A 21939-nucleotide genomic window follows, 5' to 3' on the forward strand; every position below is an offset into this window, starting at 1 on the left:
CATTTGCCGGCGTCCAGGCGAAGCGCCCAGTTCCTCCGTCCAGCCCGGTTCCCACCTTCTCTCCGGACCGCCGCGATGTCGCTGCCGCTGTCGGACTACGAGAAGAGGAAGCAGATCAGCGTGCGCGGTTTAGCCGGGGTGGAGAACGTGACCGACCTGAAGAAGAACTTCAACCGGCATCTCCACTTCACGCTGGTCAAGGATCGCAATGTCTCCACGCCGCGCGACTATTACTTCGCCCTCGCCCACACCGTCCGCGACCACCTGGTCGGGCGCTGGATCCGCACCCAGCAGCACTACTACGAGAAGGACCCCAAGGTGCGGACACCTCCCCCCCCAGTCCTTCCTTCCCCTCCCTCCCCACTTTCCTCCTGCCTACCTCGCAGGGAGGTTGTGCTTAAGCCGGTTTTGCCCACGCGTGGAACGCTCGCTCGCGGGCTCGGATTACAGAGGGGAAAAGGGGGGGGACGAGAGAATACTTGCTTGATACAACTTGCTTGCTTGCTTGCTTTGCCAGTCCCGGCAAAGGTCCGACCCCCAGCCCTATCATCCCCTGCTGGGATGGCAAACTGGGATAGGAGTTGAGTTTGAGTTCAAGGGAGTGGGTGGGCTCCCCCTTCCTTCCTTCCTTCCTTCCTTCCTTCCTTGCTGGCTCCCTACTACAGCGGGGAAAAGGGGGGACGTGAGAATACTTGCTTGCTTTGCCCGTCCCAGGTCGGTGTCCCCCCAGCCCCATCATCCCCTGCTGGGATGGCAAACTGGGATAGGAGTTGAGTTTGAGTTCAAGGGGTGGGGGGCTCCCCCTTCCTTCTTACTTTGCTGGCTCCCTAAAACAGCACCCCTTAAACCTCCGCCCCCCCAGCCCCTATCATCCCCTGGCAGACGTGCGGCTGAGATGATGGGCTCTGTAGTCCAGAGGCATTCAGAGGAGAAGAGCAAGGCGGCCCCGTTGGTCTACATCTGATTCTGTTTTTTTTTTCCACCAGCCAGTTATGGGCAGGCAGGATTCCAAGGGGTTTTTATTTGGGGGGGGGGGGCAAGCTGGCAGCGATGGGGAGAGGGGGCGAGGGCCAAGATCAAAGCCGCACAGGGGCCTATTAATAGCTGTTGATAGCATCGCTTATAATCACAGCCCCAGTTTGGGAAGGAGGGACCGGCGGGGGGAAAAAACCCACCGGCAAAGTCTCCTTCGCACACTCATGTGCAAAGCAGAACACACCTGCGTGCAAAGGCAGAAGCCCAGTGGAGTCTCACCCCCTATCCTTGCCACCCCAAAAAAAGTTCTTGCAAGAGGGGGGGGCTTCCTTGCCTTGCGAGGGCTGCCCTCTCTCGCTTTGCGCCCCCCCCCCTGTGCAAATGCGCCACGACTTTTTAAATTTAGCCAGCCTGACATTTTGCGGCTGTGAACATTTGCTATTTGATTCCAGCTATGCTTGTTGTGTCAGCAAGAGCCTTGCAAGAGATACTGGATACGGCTTGCAAACTTTTACCAGGCAGCTGGGTGGGAGGGGGGGGGAAAGGTCAGGAAAGGAGCTGCAGGCTGGTGGGGTCCCCTGGCACAGCTTGGGGGGGGGAAAGGAGGAGAGGGGGGGTCCGGCTTGCAGCAGACTGCGCTTGACAAATTTCTCTCCTTTTTTTTTGGGAAGGGGGGGCTGGAGGTGTTACAGCTGCATTTGCTCAATTCCTGGGGGTCCCGTCTGTTTTGCACGATTGCGTTCAGTTCCTACGCACAAGTGGGTTGCGTTCGCGCAACCCGTAAACTTGAAATTCTGCAAATGCAACCATTTGGCACGATGGTGTAAAATTCAGGTGGTTCTTGATTTACAAGTTTTGTGTAGTGACAGTTCCAAGTTACAATGGCACTGGGGGGAAAAAGAGACTTTTGACCATTTTTGAGCCTTGGTGGCGCAGCAGACTAAAGTGCTGTTAAATAGCACCAGCTGCCTGGTTGACTCAGCCTTCCATCCTTCCGAGGTAGGTAAAATGAGGACCCGGATTGTGGAGGCAATAAGCTGACTTTGTATAAAAAAAAAAAACACCGCTTGGGGGGGGCCGAAAGCCCTACTAAGCAGGTAGATACAAAAATTATGAAGGCTATTGTTTAACGCATTATAAGCCGCCCTGAGTCTCCGGAGAAGGGCGGCATATAAATCGAACCAATACATAAATAAATAAATTTTTCACACTTACGATGATTGGCCAATGGCCACATGATCAAAATTCAGGCCCTTGGGCAACTGTCTCGGGTGCTGTGTCCCCCGGGAGGTCGTGTAAATCTCCTTTGGCGACCTTCTGACGAGCCAAGTCAATGGGGGAAGCCAAATTGGCTTAATAGCCGTGTTACGAAGTTAACAACTGCAGCCGTTCACTTTAACAACTCTGGCAAGAACGGTCGTAAAACAAGGCAGTGCTCACTTAACACATGTATGTCTCCCTTAGGAACAGAAATGTTGGGCTCGATTTTGGTCGGAAATCCAGGGCTGCCTGTATGCGGCTCATTCTTCACAATCCCCACTCAATGCCTGACTAGGTGGCTCAAGTGGCTAAGACGCTGAGCTTGTGGATCAGAAAGGTCGGCAGTTCGGCGGTTCGAATCCCTAGCACGGGTCTCCTGTGCAAGCAGGGGGGTTGGACTAGATGACCTCCAAGATCCCTTCCAACTCTGTTACTGTTAAGAAGTGTTAAGAAGATTCCTGCAGTTGGGGGAAATAAAAACCAATGGGACGGCTGGGGAATTCTGGGAGGTGAAATCCACAATAGTCTTCAAATTGCCCAAGAGTTTGGAGACCCCTGGAATAGTATCATCCCAATGAATGAGAAGGTAATAAAATCTTGCAGTAGCAAAATCTCTTAGGATTTTCTATTCTGCTGTTATTGAGGGAGGTAGCTGAGTTCTTCTTTGGTGCTTTCTGGGTCTTTCTCTCCAGATTTTTCTTCTCCAAAATATTTTGCAAAATTCAGGGTTTTCTCATTCAGATATTCAGTAGTTGGAGTCTACGGATTTGGTGCAAAGAGAGGTGTGGTTTACTTATTAACCGGGTTGATGGGAAATGTAGCATCCATTGGTAACCGCCTTGCAGTGGTGAAATCCAATTTTTTTTTCCTACCAGTTCTGTGGGTGTTGCTTGGTGGGCGTGGCAGGGGAAGGATACTGCAAAATCTCCATTCCCACCCCACTCCAGGGGGAAGGATACTGCAGAATCCCCATTCCCAACCCACTCCAAGGGGAAGGATACTGCAAAATCCCCATTCCCTCCGCACTCCTGGGAGAAGGATATTGCAAATATCCGAACCTGCTGGATTTCACCCCTGCCGCCTTGTGAAATGAGGCATTTTAAGAGGACTTGAGGTCAGGCTGGATGAACCTGCTAACATTTTAAGCCGGACGATGCCAAGTTTTTGGCTCTGGACAGCTTCTCGCATCAGGGTTTGCCTCTTGATGGTTGATAACAGCGCTGGAAATGCAGCCCTTGAAAAATGGCCTACGCAGTGTGCAAAGATCAGCTTCAAACAAAAGATAAAAGGGTTTAGGACTCAAACTCAGTTCTGATTGGCTGAGTTTGCACTTCACGTTAGTCCAGGCATAAATGGGGTCATGTATGTTCATGCGTGTTTGGGAAACCCAGCTATTTTCTTAGTATGTCCATGGAGCTTCTCAATTGTCCATGTCATGGTTGTCCCAAAGGAGCTTTTTTCCCCAAAAGACAACTAGACTTCCTTGATTTTTCATTTGAAAACATTTCGCTTCTCATCCAAGAAGCTTCCTCTGTTCTGACTGACTGGTGGGGAATGGAAGGAGTTCTAGAACATAAATCTCCTAGAACCATGATGGCGAATCTATGGCACCCGTGACACGTGGAGCCATATTTGTGGGCACGTGAGCGTTGCCCTAGCTGAGCTCCAGCGTGCATGTGCGTGCTGGCCAGCTGATTTTCGGGTCTTCCGGTCCCACCGGAAGTTGGGAAACGGGTCGTTTCTGGCCTCCGGAGAGCCTCTGGGTGGGTGAGGGAGGCAGTTTTCGCCCTCCCCAGGCTCCTAGAAAGACTTCTTTTGAGGAGGACCTTAGTAATAAATCTGAAACGTTTACTGTTTCATTGAAGTAAAAAGGCTTAATTAAAATTGGATAGCTTTCTAAAACTTATTGAAGTATTAAAATGGTTAACTTAAAATTTAATGGATAGTTTTTTTAAAAAAAAGTTTTGAAACTTATATTTTGAAGAATGTCTTATTGATAAGAAGGTATGGAAAGGATCTTAGCAACAAATGTGAAATGTGATAAGAGAATTTATAAAAGGAAGGTTGATGAATAATTTTTAAAAGGGGAGTTAAAGAGTGTGAGGGAGTTTTGAATCTTGTAGTAAGTTAGTTTATTTTAGCTTATGTTTGTTAAATGTTATACCCTGTTTTTGCTCTGGGAAGTCGGGGTGTGTGTGGGGAGGGGGGATTGAAGGATGGTTGGGGATAAAACTGTTGTTGAAAAAAATATTTTTTACTAAAATAAAAAGATAAATAAATGTATTCATAGAAAAGTAAGAAATTTGGGGGGAATGTCACAATAAATGAAATGATAAAATTAAGATATGATAAATACTGGAGGAATAACAAGAAGATACAAAAGATGTACTCAGATGATTAAGAATTGTATGTTTGTTTGTTTATAAAATAAAGAACTTTTTAATTAAAAAAAAAAATAGAACATAAATCTCCTAGAACCATGATGGCGAACCTATGGTCCCGTGGCACACGGAGCCATATTTGTGGGCATGTGAGCGTTGCCCTAGCTGAGCTCCAGCGTGCATGTGCGTGCTGGCCAGCTGATTTTCGGGCCTTCCGGTCCCACCGGAAGTTGGGAAATGGGTCGTTTCTGGCCTCCGGGGAGCCTCTGGGTGGGTGGGGGAGGGCTCCTAGAAAGACTCTGGAGCCTGGGGAGGGCAAAAAAATGGATCTACCGGGCACACCAGTAACCTTTTTGTCATCGCATGCCAAAAGTGGGAGCCTGGGGGTCCACGCCCGCATGCGCGGGAGGGGGGCACGGGGGCATTGAATTATGTATGGGTGGGGGCACGGGCACACGTGACCCCCCCGCACTCCCCCCGCTTTTGGCACGCGACGGCAAAAAGGTTCACCATCACTGCCCTAGAATATAAATCTTCCCATTCCCCACCAACCAGTTAGAACTGAAGAAGCTTCTGGGTCGAGAAGCGCAACGTTTTCAATTTAAAAACCAAGGAAGTCCAGTTGCCTTTTGCCAAAACCACCTTTGAGGATTTTCGTGGTAGGTTGTGAGAATTTTCCTCCTGTGTTGAAGCCAAAGGTGGCTTCTGTATTTGGGCACCCGTAATGTAGGAATGCAGCCATCCACTTACGTCCACAATTGAGCCCAAAATGTATCTTGCTAAGTGAGAAATTTGCTAAGTGAATTCTGCCTCATTTTACGACGTTCTCAGCATATTTGTTTAAGTGAATCACTGAAGTTCTTCAAATTAGAAATATAGTTGTTAAGTCACTCTGGCTTCCCCCGTTGACTTTGCTTGTCAGACGGTCACAAAAGGGGATCCCATGACCCCAACCGTCACAAATGTGAGTCAGTTGTCAAGGATCCGAATGCAAATCACGGCATGGAGATGCTGCAACGGTCATAAGTTTGAAAAACGGTCCTTGAGTCGCCTTTGTAACTTTGAATGGTCACTAAGTGAAATAAGTCGAGGACTACCTGTATCCCCTTATAATCCGCCAAACACACAAAAACTGCGTTCACACAAGACAGGTAGTCCTTGACTTATGTCCATTCATTTAACGCCTGCTCAAAGTTATAACTTTGGCACTGAAAAAAGTGACTTACAACTGGTCCTCTCACTTATGACTGTTGCAGCATCCCTACAGTCACGTGATCCAAATTTGGGCACTTGGCAACCAACAGGGATTTATAACAATTGCCGTATCCTGAGGTCGTGTGATCAGATTCCGGGGTCATTGGCTAAGTTCCCGACAAGCGAAGTCAAGGGGTGTGGGGTGAGGGAGGAAGCCAGATCCACTTAACGGCCACACAGTTCATTTAACAACCAGGGTGATTTGCTTAACGCCTGCAAGGGGGGGGAAAGGTAAAATGGTGTGCCACTCACTTAATGACTGCCTTGCTTAGCAACGGAAGTTCTGGATTCCAATTATGATTGGAAGGGGAGGACTACGTGTAATCCAGGTTTCAGTTTTAATGTATTGGATGTGTATTATTCTGCATTTTTTTTCAAGGTTGCAGATTTCCACTTCTTTCTGCAAATCTCCAATTTGCAAATTCATCTCCAGTAGATTTCCAAAAGCTTTCTTCTTCGGGGGAAGGGGGGGGTTTAATTCTTTTACTACCAGTTCTGTGGGCGTGGCTTATTTTCTGGGTGTGGCTTGTGGGGGATAATGTGATGGTGGGCGTGGCCAACTTTTTTTTTTTTCTTTTAAAAGCATTTTTTTCTACAACCTTAAGAGGTTGCAGGAAAAAAAAATGCTTTTAGAAGCCTCTGACGATCAGGCAACTCAGCTGGGATTGCCAGAGGCTTTTAAAGGCATTTTTTTTTCCTACAGTCTCTTTGGCTGAAGAGATTGCAGAAAAAAATGCTTTTAGAAGCCTCTGACGATCCCACCTGAGCCGCACGATCATCAGAGGCTTTTTTTTAAACTTTTAAAAGCATTTTTTCAGCCGAAGAGGTGATAGAAAAAATGCTTTTAAAAGTTAAAAAAAAAAGCCTCTGATGAGGTGGGCGGGGTAAGCGAGCAGCGACCGGGCCAGGGACCGGTTCGGGGGCGTGGCCAGCCAATGTTATTACCGGTTCTCCGAACTACTACAAACTTTTACTACCGGTTCTTGTGAACTGGTGCGAACCAGGAACAACCCACCACTAGAGGAGGGAATCTATTTACTGATCCCCCCCTTTTTTTCCCTTCCTTTCTTCCAGCGCATTTATTATCTTTCCTTGGAGTTTTACATGGGACGGACACTCCAAAATACCATGGTGAACCTGGGCTTGCAAAACGCCTGCGACGAAGCCATCTACCAGGTTTGGGAGCGGCTCATGAACCTGATTGGGGAGGGGGCAGGAAACTGGGGAGGGAAAGGGATCACAGAGGGGGGGCCAAAAAGTTTGCAAAGCTGCCCTCTCACCCTCCACCCCGCCACATTTTGCAGAAAGGAGAATATTATGAAGGGGAAGAGGCAGTTTGGTCTACTGGTTAAGGCACCAGGCTAGAAAGTGGGAGATGGTGAGTTCTAGTTCCACCATATCCACACTAGTCAGCTGGGTGACTTTGGGGCAATCACCAGGAGACGGGAAGTTCTAGTCCTGCCTTAAGCCTGAAAGCTGGCTGGGTGACTGGGCCAATCACCAGGCAACTGAGAGTTCTAGTTCCACCTTATCCATGAAAGCCAGCTGGGTGACTTTGGGCCAATCACCAGGAGCTGGGGAGTTCTAGTCCTGCCTTAAGCATGAAAGCTGACTGGGTGACTGAGCCAATCACAGGCAACTGAGAGTTCTAGTTCCACCTTATCCATGAAAGCCAGCCGGGTAACTTAGGCCCAATCACCAGGAGACAGTGAGTTCTAGTCTCGCCCTTAGGCATAAAAACTGACTGGATGACTTTTGTCTAAACACCAAGAGATGGTGAGTTCTAATCCTGCCTTAAACATGAAAAGTCCTCTGGGTGATTTTGGGCCAATCACCAGGAGATTGTGAGTTCTAGTGCCACTTTAAGTATGGATGACTTTGGGCCAATCACCAGGAGATAGTGAGTTCTAGCTCCGCCATAGGCATGAAAGCCATCTGGGTGACTTTGGCCCAATCACACTCTTTCTGCCCAGCCCACCTCACAAGGTTGTTATGGTTGGAAAAATGGGAGGAGGAATATATATATACTTATACCTGCTTATACTTGTAGGTTTATATGTTATGTTCATACTTATACTTGTTTTCTCATACATGCTTGACAAACTAAATAAATAAAATAAATAAAATTATACATGCTGACCTTCTTGAGTTAATTGCAAAAATAATAAAGGAGGAATATAAACCAAGCAACCAACCGATAAATATTTTTGGGTCCCAAAATTGAAATTATTCTCTATTCCTCCCTCTGCAGCTGGGCTTGGATATGGAGGAGCTGCAGGAAATTGAAGAGGACGCCGGCTTGGGCAACGGAGGATTGGGGCGACTGGCAGGTGGGCATCCGCGAGGGGCAGATCGGGGACACAACGGCATCCTCCCTTGGCGGGCTAAAGTTCCTGTAGAGATCTTGTATGATCTTGCCTTTGGCAGCAGCAGAGAAAAGCCCCAAAATGACCATTTTATTCCAGGGCGACGTTTTCATCAGCGGATCGAGCGATGAGCTGCTGAAAACTTCCACCAAACTTGGAATGAGATGGAGCTCTTTGTAAAAACGATAAAAGGCAGGATACAAATAAATAAAAAAGGAAAAAGCTCCTCCCCATCTCCCTGATTTTAAAATCAGGGCAACCTCTGCTCGAAAAACCTCACCGTCATTAGGGTGGGACCTCCGAAGGTCATCTAGTCCACCCCCTGAATTGCATAGAGGCGACCATTCCAGAGTCTTCCAGGCAGAGTGGCTGTTTCCCGCAACCCAGTTAGGAATTGATCTACACTACCATGTATTCATTAGGCTGAGCTTGGTCTGAGCTGCTCTTTTTTTCTTTTTTTTTTAAATTATTTTATACAGAAACAAACATTTAATACATCAGTCATTCCTTCTATGTGACATCTCGGTGTTTTCTCCATGGCTTCATCTTTTTGTCGTTTCTTCTGTCCTCATTTTCACCAAATCTATTACAGCATTTCTCCAAAAGTACATACCATTTTCTTACATAACTATTAGTTTGCTTACCTATACCTCTTTTCTAACCAATGGTAAAATTGATCCCATATCTTAAAATATTCTAAACCCTCTCGTTCTTTGGTCATCAAAGTTCATCTATTCATTTCTGCACAGTCTATTTTTTTTTTTTAATTGCTTCTCCTTCCAAGGGTATTTTCTCTGCTTTCCAATTTTGTGCAGAAACAATCCTTGCAGCTGTTATTACATGTATAATCAAATAAATATTTTCTTTGCTAATTTTCTCTGGAAGGATACCCAGTAGGAACAGCTCTGGTTTTAAATCAATACGTTGTTGTATCGTTTCTTCCAACCATGTCTTAATTTTATTCCAATAGTTTTTAGCTTCTGGACATGTCCACCACATATGATAATAAGATCCTGGTAATTGATGACATTTCCAACATTTGGCTGATTTTATCTTTAAACATTTTTGTGAGCTGCTCTTGTACGCTAGAATATTGTGCAAATTCAGCCTGAGTATGCTGTTGCACAAGCCCAGCCTGATGAGAACCATTGGGAGAGGTGTCTTCAAAATAAAAATGCAATCTCACTTGAGTTGACTGGAGGTCCTGAGGTGGTCTCGCGAACACTCCACGGTGTTTGCTCGCCATTAATAGGGAAGAGATTAACCCTGTCTGCCTTCGAAGATTTCCTGTTGGTCTCCTTTCCAACTCCAATCCAGCTCTGTATTTTAAAGCCAACTATTTCAGAAGAGCTTACAGGAGTAACCACTAGCTCATACAGATTTCTGGGGACCCTTCTGCCTCCAGTGTGCCATGCTCAGCCAGTGAGCTCTACAACCCCCCTCGTTTCACAGGCCAAACTGTGCCTGGTTCAGCGGTTCGAATCCCCAGTGCTGCGTAACGGGGTGAGCCCCTGTTACCTGTCCCAGCTTCTGCCAACCTAGCAGTTCGAAAGCAGGTAAAAAATGCAAGTAGAAAAATAGGGACCCCCTTTGGTGGGAAGGGAACAGCGTTCTGTGCGCCTTTGGCGTTGAGTCATGCCGGCCGTGTGTCCACGGAGACGTCTTCGGACAGCGCTGGCTCTTCGGCTTTGAAACGGAGATGAGTACTGCCCCCTAGAGTCAGGCACGATTAACACATATGTGCAAGAGGAACCTTTACCTTTACCTTTATCCAACCTTGGCAACTTTAAGACTTATTAATTCCCCAGCCAACCATGCTCTGAGGCAGCTTTGGCCACTTTTAAGACTTGTGGACTTCAACTCCCAAAATTCCCCAGCCACTTTGAAGCCCACAAGTCTTAAGTGTTGTCAAATGTACTTCAGTCTTCTTTTCCATTCTGGTCAACTCTTGTGGGTTTTACCGTCACCCCCCAGCTTGCTTCCTGGACTCCATGGCGACTCTCGGCTTGGCTGCTTACGGCTACGGGATCCGCTATGAATTCGGCATTTTCAACCAGAAGGTCTTGGGAGGCTGGCAGGTGGAGGAAGCCGACGACTGGCTGCGTTATGGGAATCCCTGGGAGAAGGCCCGCCCAGAGTACATGATCCCCGTCCACTTCTACGGACACGTGCAACACGGAGAGGGAGAAGCGAAGTGGGCTGACACACAGGTAAGCGGCTTTTGGTCCCTGCGCAGGTGAGTGTCCGTGCACATCCTTGTGTTTCCTCCACAAAACATTGCAGCTTCCCAGGGATACAACCAGAGCTGGGTTTCAGCAGGTTCTGACCAGTTCTGGAGAACCGGTAGTGGAAATTTTGAGTAGTTCGGAGAACCGGTAGTAAAAATTCTGACTGGCCCCGCCACCCAAGTCCCAGCGGATCGGAAGGAAATGGGGATTTTGCAGTATCCTTCCCCTGCCACACCCACCAAGACACGCCCACAGAATCTATCATCTATCTATCTATTATCTATCTATCTATCTCTCCATCCATCCATAACTCTCTCTATCTCTCTCTATCATCTATCTATCTCTATCTCTCAATCATCTATGTATCTATATATTGTAGAATAGAATAGATATATTCTATTCTATCATCTATCTATCTATCTATCTCTCCATCCATCCATCCATATTTATCTCTGTCTCTGTCTCTCTCTCTCTATCTATCATCTATGTATCTATATAGAATAGAATAGATCTATTCTTCTATCTCTCCATCCATCCATCCATCCATCCATCCATCCATATCTATCAATCCATCCCTCCATCCATCCATCCATCTATCCATCTATCCATCCCTATCTATCTATCTATCCATCCATATCTATCTATCTATCATCATCTATTATCTATCTGCCTATCTGTTCTATCTATCCTATTGTTCTATCATTCTATTTATCATTCTATCTCTTGTTCTATTTATCTATCATCTATCTATAATCTATATCTACCTACCTACCTACCAACCTATATCATCTATCATTCTATTTATCTGTTGTTCTATCTCTTATCTATTTATCTATCTCTATCAATCTATCTATCGTTCTATTTATCTTTCTGTCTCTCATTCTATCTCTCATTCTATCTATCTATCTATCTATCTATCTATCTATCTATCTATCTATCATCTCTATCTATCATCTATCTCTCATTCTATCTATCTAACTCTTCAAGGGGAACCCCAGGTCGAACATGTTGCAGTGGTCCATTCAAGAGGTGGCCAGAACTTTCCAACATTATGAATTTAGATCCTGGGCATCTGTCTGCCATAATTGACGGAGCTGAAGTGCAGCCTGGGTCCTCCCTAGGGACTGATCTTGGTTACTTTTCTCCTTCCCCATCCCTGTTTCCATGCAGGTGGTGCTCGCCTTGCCCTACGACACACCCGTGCCTGGGTATCGCAACAACACAGTCAACACCATGCGTTTGTGGTCTGCCAGGGCTCCCAATGAGTTCAACCTGAAGGATTGTAAGTAGCACCGACCTGAGATTCAAACTCATTCTCAGGCGACTCACAAATCCTGGGAACTCTGGGGGTTCTTGGTGGAATGAAGTTCTCATCTACAGGTGGTCCTCGACGTACGACCGCAATTGAACCCCAAAGTTCTGCGGTTAAGCGAAACGTTTGTTAAGTGAGTTTCGCCCCATTTTATGATCTTCCTTGCCGTAGTTGCTAAGTGAATCAATGCAGCTCTTAAATTAGTAACACAGCTGTGAAATGAATCTGGCTTCCCATCGACTTCGCTTATCAGATTATTGCAAAAGTAGATGATGTGACCTCTTAGGATACCGCAACCGTCATATATATGAGTCAGTTACCAAGTGTCCGGATTTTGATTTACATGACCGTGGAGACACTGAAATGGCCATAAACGTGAAAAATGATAACTCACTTTTTTTTCCAGTGCCATCGTAACTTTCACTGGTCACTAAATGAACTGTTATTAAGTTGAGGACTGCCTGTATGGGGTTGATCCTTCTTCTGAGTTTTATCCTACAAAGACCCAAGGGAACCAACATATTTCCCAATCTTTGGCGAGTTTAAAATGTGTGGACTTCAACTCCCAGAATTCTTTACTCAGGGGTGGGCTGCTGGGGGTTCGTTCGCAGGGGTTCGGGAGAACCTCTAGCTAAGATTCTGTGAAGTTCGGAGAACCCCCAAATCCCATTCCTGGCTGACCCCACCTACCCCGCCCCGCCCCTCCCAGGAGTCCCCATGTGGCCCATTTTGGATGCAGGTAAGTGCAGGGCGCACACAGAGGCTCATGGAAGGTGAAATACGGGCCTACCGGAAGGCCAGCCTCCAGAGGGCCTCTGGAGCCTGGGGAGGCCGTTTTCGCCCTTCCGGAGGCTCGTAAAAAGCCTCTGGAGCCTGGGGAGAGCAAAAATGCCCCCCCACGCTGTGGTGCAGGAGGCCAACTAGGCCATCCCCACCCAGCAAATGGGCAGAGAACTCCTTGCTAAAATTTTTGAAGCCCACCCCTATCTTTTTACTAGCTGGGGAATTCTGGGAGTTGAAGTCCCTACATTTTAAAACTTTGCACGGTTGAGGTTGCGGTTAAACCAGTGGTGAAATCCAATTGTTTTTACTACCGCTTCTGTGGGCGTGGCTTGATGGGTGTGGCATGGCTTGGTGGGCGTGGCAGGGGAAGGATGCTGAAAAATCTCCATTCCCACCCCACTCGGGCCAGCCAGAGGTGATATTTGCCAGTTCTCCAAACTGCTCAAAATTTCCGCTACCGGTTCTCCAGAACCTGTCAGAACCTGCTGGATTTCACCCCTGGTTTAAATAGACATTGTAAACTCAAGAAAAACGATACCGGACCAGACTTTCTTCAGATGAGGCACCTACACCGAGAAGGCCCTGTTTCTAGCCCTATTGATATTTTTATTTTAACTTTGAAGCATCCCGTGGCTAAATTAAATTATATTAACTTATTCTTTTTTCTCCATTTTCTTTTTTTTTTTAAATCTTCCCTTCTTCAGTCAATGTCGGTGGCTACATCCAGGCTGTGCTGGACCGGAATTTGGCAGAAAACATTTCCCGTGTTCTGTATCCCAATGATAACGTAAGTACCTTTTTCTTGGGGGGGGGCGGGGTTCCCCCCCCCAAATGTGCCAAGGAACCTTTAAATCACCATTTCTCAATGTCAGCAACTTTAAGACATGCAAACTTCAACTCCCAGAATTCCCCAGCCGATATATTTGCTCAATTCTAACTCCCATGGTCCTCAGCCAAAAAATTGGGAATGATGGAGGATAACTTCCAAAACCAAGGAAGTCATCCGATTGTAGGAGTATGACGAGGAACGAGAACATTTCTTTAATGGCAGTTTGAAGTTACGAAAGTCCGAAAAAGTTGACTTGCAGCCTGTCCTCGAAGTTACGACCGCCCTTACGGTCATATGATCGTAAGTCAGGGACTTAGCATCGAGCTTGCATTCACGACGGTTGCAGTCAGGTGATCATAGTTCATCAGCTTGACGAGTGTTTTACTTAACAATTGTGTGATTTACTTAACAGCTGGGGTAAAATGGTCATTAAAATCAGGTCTGGCTACATGGTGATTTGCTTAACAATTGAATTGCTTAACGACTGAAATTGTGGTTGTAAGTTGAGGATTGCCTCTAGTGCAATCTGTGAACCCCTCAAATTGAGTCACTTCTCTGCAAGCCGAGCATCCTCCAGCCATCATTCTAACAGAATAATAACAGAGCTGGATGGGACCTTGGAGATCTTCTAGTCCATCCCCTTGCTCAGGCATTTCAGACGGATGAGTGTCCAGTCTCTTCTTAAAAAGCTCCAGTGTTGGAGCATTCTGGTGGCAAGTTGTTCCACTGGTTAATTGTTCTCACTGACAGGAAGTTTCTCCTTGATTCCAGATTGCTTCTCTCTTTGATTCGTTTCCAATCCGTTGTCCCGAAGGTGCTTTTTTCAAGAGGCAACTGGACTTTCTGGTTATTCTTTGAAGAAGCTTCTTGGATGAGAAGCGAAAAGTCTTCAAAGAGAAATCACAAAGTCCAGTTGCCTCTTGAAAAAAAGCGCCTTTGGGACAACCAAAGATGATGGAGAATCTCCAGAGAGAGCCTTTTTCCATCCGTTGCTTCTTGTCCTCCCTTCAGGTACTGCTCTGACCTAGGCTTCCTGAGACCCTAAAAAGCACACGATTAGTCCCAAAAACCCTCTTTTTATTTCAACGGCTGTGAATTCTGTTCATTCACAGCCCGTGTTGAGTCACAAAGAGTTTGTAAAAAGCCCGACAGAAGTCTGCCACAGTCCTTCGGGATAAGGCTAATAAGCACCCACCTTTATCTCCCTTGACATGCTGTCAAAGACCTAATCGGCAATTAGCTTTGCAAGGCCACACGGAGCACAGAATCAAAACGGAGCTTCAAAATTTAAACCGACCAGAACGAACAAAGTTGCTTCCTGCAAAGGCTCATGTCCCTTTGCTCCACCTTTATGTCTTATGGGAGGGGCAATCACTCCAAGCCTTACGCCCCTTTCATCTTAACTGTTCTTGCCTTCTGGCAGCTCTGCGCATGCGCGCACTGGGAACAGGCTCCCCCTGTTCCTCTGCCTCGTTGATGTCAGACTCTGGGGGCTCCGGAGTTAGCACATAACTCCCAGATGGCCCTGGCCCCCTCTCTGCCTCTGACGCCGAGCCCTCGTCCGAGCCTTCCCCAGACTCCAGGACTGGCCCATGTTCCTCCCCAACCTCCTCACTGTCCGACTCTGCTGCCAGGTCCGCAGGCCGCCGGAAGACCACAACAGGTGCTTTTGCAGAATAGCTTGACTTCTGCTCTTCTCTCCGCAGTTCTTCGAAGGCAAAGAGCTGCGTCTGAAGCAGGAGTATTTCGTGGTGGCCGCCACGCTTCAAGATATTATCCGCCGCTTCAAATCCTCCAAGTTCGGCAGCCGTGATCCTGTTCGCACCTCCTTTGACGCTTTCCCAGACAAGGTACTCAACAAGTGCGGCTTCAGGATGAGTGGTGCATCGGCCAATCTGGAATGCCGGAAACCAGAAGAGCCGGGTCTTCAGAGGTTGTAGAAAAAATGCTTTTAAAAGCCTCTGAGGATCCCAGCTGAGCCGCGCGATTATCAGAGGCTTTATTTTTTTTACTTTTAAAGCATTTTTTCGGCCAAAGAGGTTGTAGAAAAATGCTTTTAAAAGTAAAAAAAAGCCTCTGATGATTGCGCAGCTCAGCTGGGCATGGCGGGGGGCAGGGTTTTTTGCTACCGGTTCTCTGAACCACCCGCCTCCATCGCTCCCAGATCGGGTGATCCGGTCCAAACCGGGAGCATTTCACCCCTGCTTGGAGGTCTTCTAGTCTAACCATTTCCCTCCGTTTTGTTGTGTTTTGACAATCGCAGGTCGCCATTCAACTCAACGACACGCATCCTTCGCTGGCCATCCCGGAGCTGATGAGGATTTTGGTGGATATTGAGAAGCTGGATTGGGATAAGGTAAGAGCCTGTAATTTGGCAAAAAAACAAACAAAACCCTGAAATGTGGCTCTTTGGGGGAGGAATGACATGCCAAGCCAGGGAAGAATTAAAATAGATTACTTTGGAAGTGAGCATCGAAGAAGCGACTGAGAAATAGCCGAGACATTATAAACAGTGCAAAAAAAAAAAAAAAAAAGAGGAAACAACACAAATTGTCTCTTTTCTACCCCACCACAATTGCCACACAATTCTTTTGGGTTGGGGTTGGGGTTGTTTGCCACGGTTCCTTTTTTTAAATTTATTTTTAATCCTGCCCTGATTATTTTTACAAATAACTCAAGGCAGTGAACATATACAACATACCTTCCTCCTCCTATTTTCCTCCCCACAACAACCTGGTGAGGCGGGCTGGGCTGAGAGAGAAGGACTGGCCCAAAGGCACCCAGCTGCCTTTCAGGGCTAAGGTGGGACTAGAACTCACTGTCACCTGGTGATTGGCCCAAAGTCACTCAACTGCTTTCATGCCTTTAATGCCTAAGGCAGGACTAGAACTCACCGTCTCCTGGTGATTGGCCCAAAGTCACCCAGCTGCCTTTCATGCCTAAAGTGGGACTAGAACTCACCGTCTCCTGGTGATTGGCCCAAAGTCACCCAGCTGCCTTTCATGCCTAAAGTGGGACTAGAACTCACTGTCTCCTGGTGATTGGCCCAAAGTCACTCACCATGCCTGTCATGCCTAAGGCAGGACTAGAACTCACTGACTCCTGGTGATTGGCCCAAAGTCACTCAACTGCTTTCATGCCTAAGGTGGAACTAGAACTCACCATCTCCCAAGCTCCATTTTCAGCTGTGACCAGCCTCCTGCAACCCTCTGCCAGCAAAAAGGGAGTCGGGCAGGCCGCACGCAGCCCTCAGCAATCTCCGTTTTCGCTGGCAGAGACCCCGTGGGCCGGTCCTTCGCTATTTCCAGGGCGGCCCCACGGGCCAGATTTAAGCACCCCAAAAGCCAGATCTGGCCCCCAGGCTTAGAGTTATGTCTGTGAAGCTTTGCTCTCTTCCCACATTGCAGGCCTGGGACGTCACCGTGCGCACCTGTGCCTACACCAACCACACCGTGCTGCCAGAGGCGCTGGAACGCTGGCCCGTCCACCTCTTCGAGACCCTCCTGCCCCGTCACTTGGAGATCATCTACGAAATCAACCAGCGTTTCCTCGACGTGAGTGCAGCCCCCGCCCGAAAAGATCTTTGGGGCCAAACGTCTCATAGAGTTTGGGCAGTAAGATAGATCAAGATAGACTGCTCCTGGACAGGGACATAGGATGGAGATCATGTGAAGTGTTAGTTCCGCTTTAAGGCGGCCACATTTGGAATCGTGCGTGCAGGTTTGGTCGCCACGATATAAAAAAAGATGTGGAGACTCTGGAAAGAGTGCAGAGAAGAGCAACCAAGAGGATTAGGGGACTGGAGGCTCAAACATAGGAAGAACGGTTGCAGGAACTGGGCCTGGATAGTTTAATGAAGAGAAGGACCAGGGGTGACATGATAGCAGTGTTCCAATATCTCAGGGGCTGCCCCAAAGAAGAGGGAGTCAAGCTATTCTCCAAAGCCCCTGAAGGCAGGACAAGAAGCAACAGGTGGAAACTAATCAAGGAGAGAAGCAACCTGAAATTAAGGAGAAACTTCCTGACAGTGAGAACAATTAATTAGAATGGTTTACCTCCAGAATAGCAATAGCACTTAAGACTTTTATACTGCTTCACATTGTGTTACAGCCCTCTCTAAGTGGTTTATAGAGTCAGCCTCTTGCCCCCCAATGATCTGGGTCCTCATTTTACCCACCTCAGAAAGGCAGAAGGCTGAGTCAATCTTGAGCAGGTCAGGATCAAACTGCTGGCAGCCAGCAGAAGTAACCTGCAGTACTGCATTCTCACCACTGACGCCACGGCTCTTAAAACATATGAAGAACGGTTGCGGGAATTGGACATGTCTAAGGGAGATATGATAGCAGTCTTCCAATACTTGAGGGGCTGCTACAAAGAAGAGGGGGGGGGGTCAACGTGTTTTCCAAAACACCAGAAAGCAAGATGAGAAACAATGGTTGAAAACTAACCAAGGAGAGAAGCAACCTAGAACTAAGGAGAAATTTCAAACTGTGAGAGGAGTTCTTGCCTTCAGAAGTTGTGGGAGCTCCATCAGCAGATATTTTTAAGAAGAGGTTCAGACAGCCACTTGTCGGAAATGTAGGGTCTCCTGCTCGACCAGAGGGGTTGGACTAGAAGACCTCCAAGGTCCCTTCCCATTCTATTATTCTATGTTCTAAGGGCCCAGCCGACCAACCAAACCCATTGCCCAGCTACTCCATTCCAGCCGGTTCCCTGTTCTCTTCCTTCTCCTGCGTCTCTTGGGTCCCTCGAGGAGACCTCGTGTTCTCCAGCTGTTTCCCACCCAACAGTCTTTAACTCCACCGTTTGTGCAAAGCCTTCCCAGGGCTGTGTGTGCAATCCGGTCGTTTGTGACAAGTGTTCTAACCGCATTTTGGGGGCACCGTCCGTGTCTTCTGCAGAGAGTCTACGCCACCTTCCCAGGAGACCTCGACCGGATGCGCCGCATGTCCATGGTGGAAGAAGGAAGCGTCAAGCGGATCAACATGGCGCATCTCTGCATCGTGGGCTCCCACGCAGTCAACGGAGTCGCCTGGATCCACTCCGAGATCCTGAAGGCCACCGTGTAGGTATCTGGAGCAGAAGTGGGATTCAGTGGTGGGTTGCCCCCAGTTCAGACCGGTTTGCAAGAACCGGTAGTAAAACCGGGGGGAGGCTCTGCTCACCAACCCGGACGTCGTCAGGAAGCTTCTGTGCTTACGCTCCCGGTTCGGACCGGATCGCCCAATCCGGTAGCGATGGAGGTGGGTGGTTCAGAGAACCGGTAGTAAAAATCCCTGCCACCCCCCCATGCCCAGCTGAGCCACACAATCATCAGAGACTTTTTTTTACTTTTAAAAGCATTTTTTCTACAACCTCTTCGGCTGAAAAAATGCTTTTAAAAGTTAAAAAAAAAGCCTCTGATGATCACGCGGTTTAGCTGGGCTCATCAAAGGTTTTTAAAAGAAAAAAAGCCTTTTTTTTCTTTTAAATGCCTCTGACGATCCAAGCTGAGTTGCCTGATCGTCAGAGGCATTTAAAAGAAAAAAAGTCTCTGCCAGTCAGGCAACTCAGCTGGGATCGTCAGAACCTTTTAAAAGCATTTTTTTACAACCTCTTCGCCGAAGAGGTTGTAGAAAAAATGGTTTTAAAAGTTAAAAAAAAAAAAATTGGCCACGCCCACCCAGTCACATTAAACCCCCCACCAAGCCACGCCCACAGAACCGGTAGTAACAAATTTTAGATTTCACCACTGGCTTACACGGTCCCTTTGCGAACTGGTAGTAAAGGTAAGTAGAATCCACCCGATTCACTTACCTTCCCTACCAGTTTGCAAATGTAAGCGCGCACGCAGTAGTTGCGCATTATATCCGGGGGGCGGGGCAGAGCCTTCTGCAGTCGCCGCCACTGGTTTGTGCGATCCGGAAAGAACTGGCTGAATCCCACCAACTGATCTGGAGTCTCAGAGCTGGGGAAGGGGGGGGGGGCGAATTTCTCACACAATCAGGGACAAATCAGGGAAAGCAGATCGTCCCCTTGGGACTCTCTTGTGCAAAACGAAAATACAACCAAAAGGAGGAACAAAAGGGTTCGGCTATTAGCTCTCTAAAAAGGGAGATTCAGTGGCTCAGTGGCTAAGACGCTGAGTTTGTTGATCAAAAGGTCTGCAGTTCAGTGGTTCAAATCCCTAGGGCCACGTAACGAGATGAACTCCCATGACTTGTCCCAGCTTCTGCCAACCTAGCAGTTCGAAAGGAAAGCAAGTAGAAAAATAGGGACCACCTTTGGTGGGAAGGGAACAACGTTTTCCGTGCACCTTTGGCATTGAGTCATGCCGGCCACATGACCACGGAGATGTCTTCGGACAGCGCTGGCTCTTCGGCTTTGAAATGGAGATGAACAGCGCCCCCTAGTGTCAGGAACGACTAGCACATATGCGCGAGGGGAACCTTTCCCTTTTTATTAGCTCTCTTCTCTTGAAACTGAACAAGTGTTGGAATACACCGGAGTCCTCGACTTAGGACCAGCCAAGCTCAAAATTTCCCTTGGTAAGCAAGACCGTTGTCAAACGAGTTTTGCCCTGTTTTACAACATTTGTTGTTAAAGTGGATCACTGTGGTGGTTGAGTTAGTAACATGGTCATTAAGTGAATTCCCCGTGGGGGAGTTCAAAGGTCGCAAAAGCGGATCACCGTCATAAACACAGGCTTGGTTGCCCAGCGTCTGAATTTTGATCGCATGACTGTGCAGCTGCTGTAATAAGGTAGTCCTCAACTTACGACCACAAGGGAGCTTAAAATATATGTTGCTAAGCCAGACATTTAAGTGATTTTTGCCCCATTTTACAACCTTTCTTGCCACAGTCGTTAAGTGAATCGCTGCAGTTGTTAGTAACACTGTCGTTAAGTGAATCTGGTTTCCCCGTTGACCTGGCTTGTCGGAAGGTCACCAAAGGGGGATCACGTGACCATCATAAATATGAGTCAGTTGCCAAGCGCCTGAATTTTGATCGTGTGACCATAGGGATGCTGCAAAGGTCATAAGTGTGAAAAACGGTCGTAAGTGATAGGTGGCTAACACTATAATCGAAGGCAAAAATTCTAATTAAGATTTTAATTAAAACTAAGATCAAGATCCTGGCTAACTCTATAGTTAAGATGAAGATTCTGATTAAGACAGGAGTCAGCAACCTGTGGCTCTGGAGCCGCATGTGGCTCTTTGGGCCCTCTGCTGTGGCTCCCTGTTGGGTGATCCCACCACTGGCTGGCCCCACCCCTTGCCCTCCCCTCCCAGTCACTCCTCGCCTGGCCTGAGAAGGTAAGGGCGACGGTGGGGGGGTGGAGAAGCGGCCAGGGCAGAGACAGAGAGATACAGAGAGAGGGGGAGAGGAGAGGGAGGGAGAGAGAGATGTCAAAAGGATTTTGTGGTTCCCGGTGTTTTTTAACAACTGTCCTAATGACCGGCTGGGTAGGCGTGGCTAGGGGGGGTGTCATGTGACTGGTGGAAGTGAGTGACATCGAGTTGGCCACGCCCACCCAGGTTTTGTGGCTCCCGGTGTTTTCTTCTCTGTGGGAAACGGGTCCAAATGGCTCTTTGAGTGCTTAAGGTTGCAGACCCCTGGATTAAGAGGATGATCCTGGACTATAGATGAAACCAAAACTAAGCCAAGATTGGGAAAACATGAATTGCATTAAGACGCTCACAGAATCCAACTGCAGCCCCAGCAATGGATAATTCATTTCCCTTCTTCAGAAAGAAAATCTGATTTTTTTTCCTTCTTTTTTCACCTTCGTTTGCCCTTTTGCCAAATGGAAATAGTTTTCCCTGCCCTGCATCGAGCTCTCTTCCTATTGCCTCTCTCTTCCCCAGGTTTAAAGATTTCTACGAATTCGAACCGCACAAGTTCCAGAACAAAACAAACGGGATTACGCCCCGCCGGTGGCTGGTTTTATGCAACCCTGGGCTGGCTGAGATCATCGCGGAGGTGAGCCTGTGTGATGAAACCCCATCTCCGCCCCGATCCATTCTTAGCTCATCCGCCAAAATAGTCTTTGTTGGCAAATTTATGGAGGTTTTTAGCCTGGAAGGGATGGAGGGTAAAAAGATGGACGGATCGATAGAAATTGTTTTACGACCTGCCTTAATAGCCATTTGCTGCTCTGGTTTTTAATAGATCTCCTTTTTAAAAAAATAATAATAATAATAATCCATGAAAACAGCCACTTCCTTTCCCATTGGCAGTTTTCCCTACTATTGATCTGTTTATTTATAGCCTATTTTTTTTCTTGAAGATGCTGAAGTCACATTACTATAGAGTATGATTTAGATACTCTATAGAGTATGGTTTAGATGGTATGATTGGTGCGAGAAAAGGAAAAACGAAAAAAAGGAATAAAGGAGGAAAAAAAAGAGGGAACAGAAATAATACTCTTATTGTTTATTTTTGTGATAATATGGATTGAATGTGCTGAAGATCAAAGTAAAGAGAAGTCGACACAAAGGAAATTAGATTAGTAGATTAAGATAAAGTTAGAATATATGTAAATAATAAGAAAGGATCACCTTAAACGAGC

The 21939-nt window shown here is 47.3% G+C and overlaps 1 protein-coding gene across 1 annotated transcript in view; it reads left to right on the forward strand.

Annotated features, from left to right (window-relative positions):
• PYGM (glycogen phosphorylase, muscle associated) overlaps positions 1–21939 on the forward strand; it is a 33603-nt gene continuing 11664 nt past the window's right edge. Inside the window, exons 1-11 of the mRNA XM_070951063.1 lie at positions 1–318; positions 6945–7046; positions 8122–8200; positions 10211–10446; positions 11635–11746; positions 13264–13346; positions 15095–15238; positions 15652–15744; positions 16796–16942; positions 18290–18453; positions 21236–21350. Coding sequence (XP_070807164.1) covers positions 76–318; positions 6945–7046; positions 8122–8200; positions 10211–10446; positions 11635–11746; positions 13264–13346; positions 15095–15238; positions 15652–15744; positions 16796–16942; positions 18290–18453; positions 21236–21350 — 1518 coding nt within the window. The 5' untranslated portion in view covers positions 1–75. The remainder of the gene's footprint in view (positions 319–6944; positions 7047–8121; positions 8201–10210; positions 10447–11634; positions 11747–13263; positions 13347–15094; positions 15239–15651; positions 15745–16795; positions 16943–18289; positions 18454–21235; positions 21351–21939) is intronic.

Source organism: Pituophis catenifer, unplaced genomic scaffold, assembly GCF_029215685.1.
Source record: "Pituophis catenifer annectens isolate HBS135680 unplaced genomic scaffold, rPitCat1.0.hap2 SCAF_10, whole genome shotgun sequence".
Lineage (NCBI taxonomy): Eukaryota > Metazoa > Chordata > Lepidosauria > Squamata > Colubridae > Pituophis > Pituophis catenifer.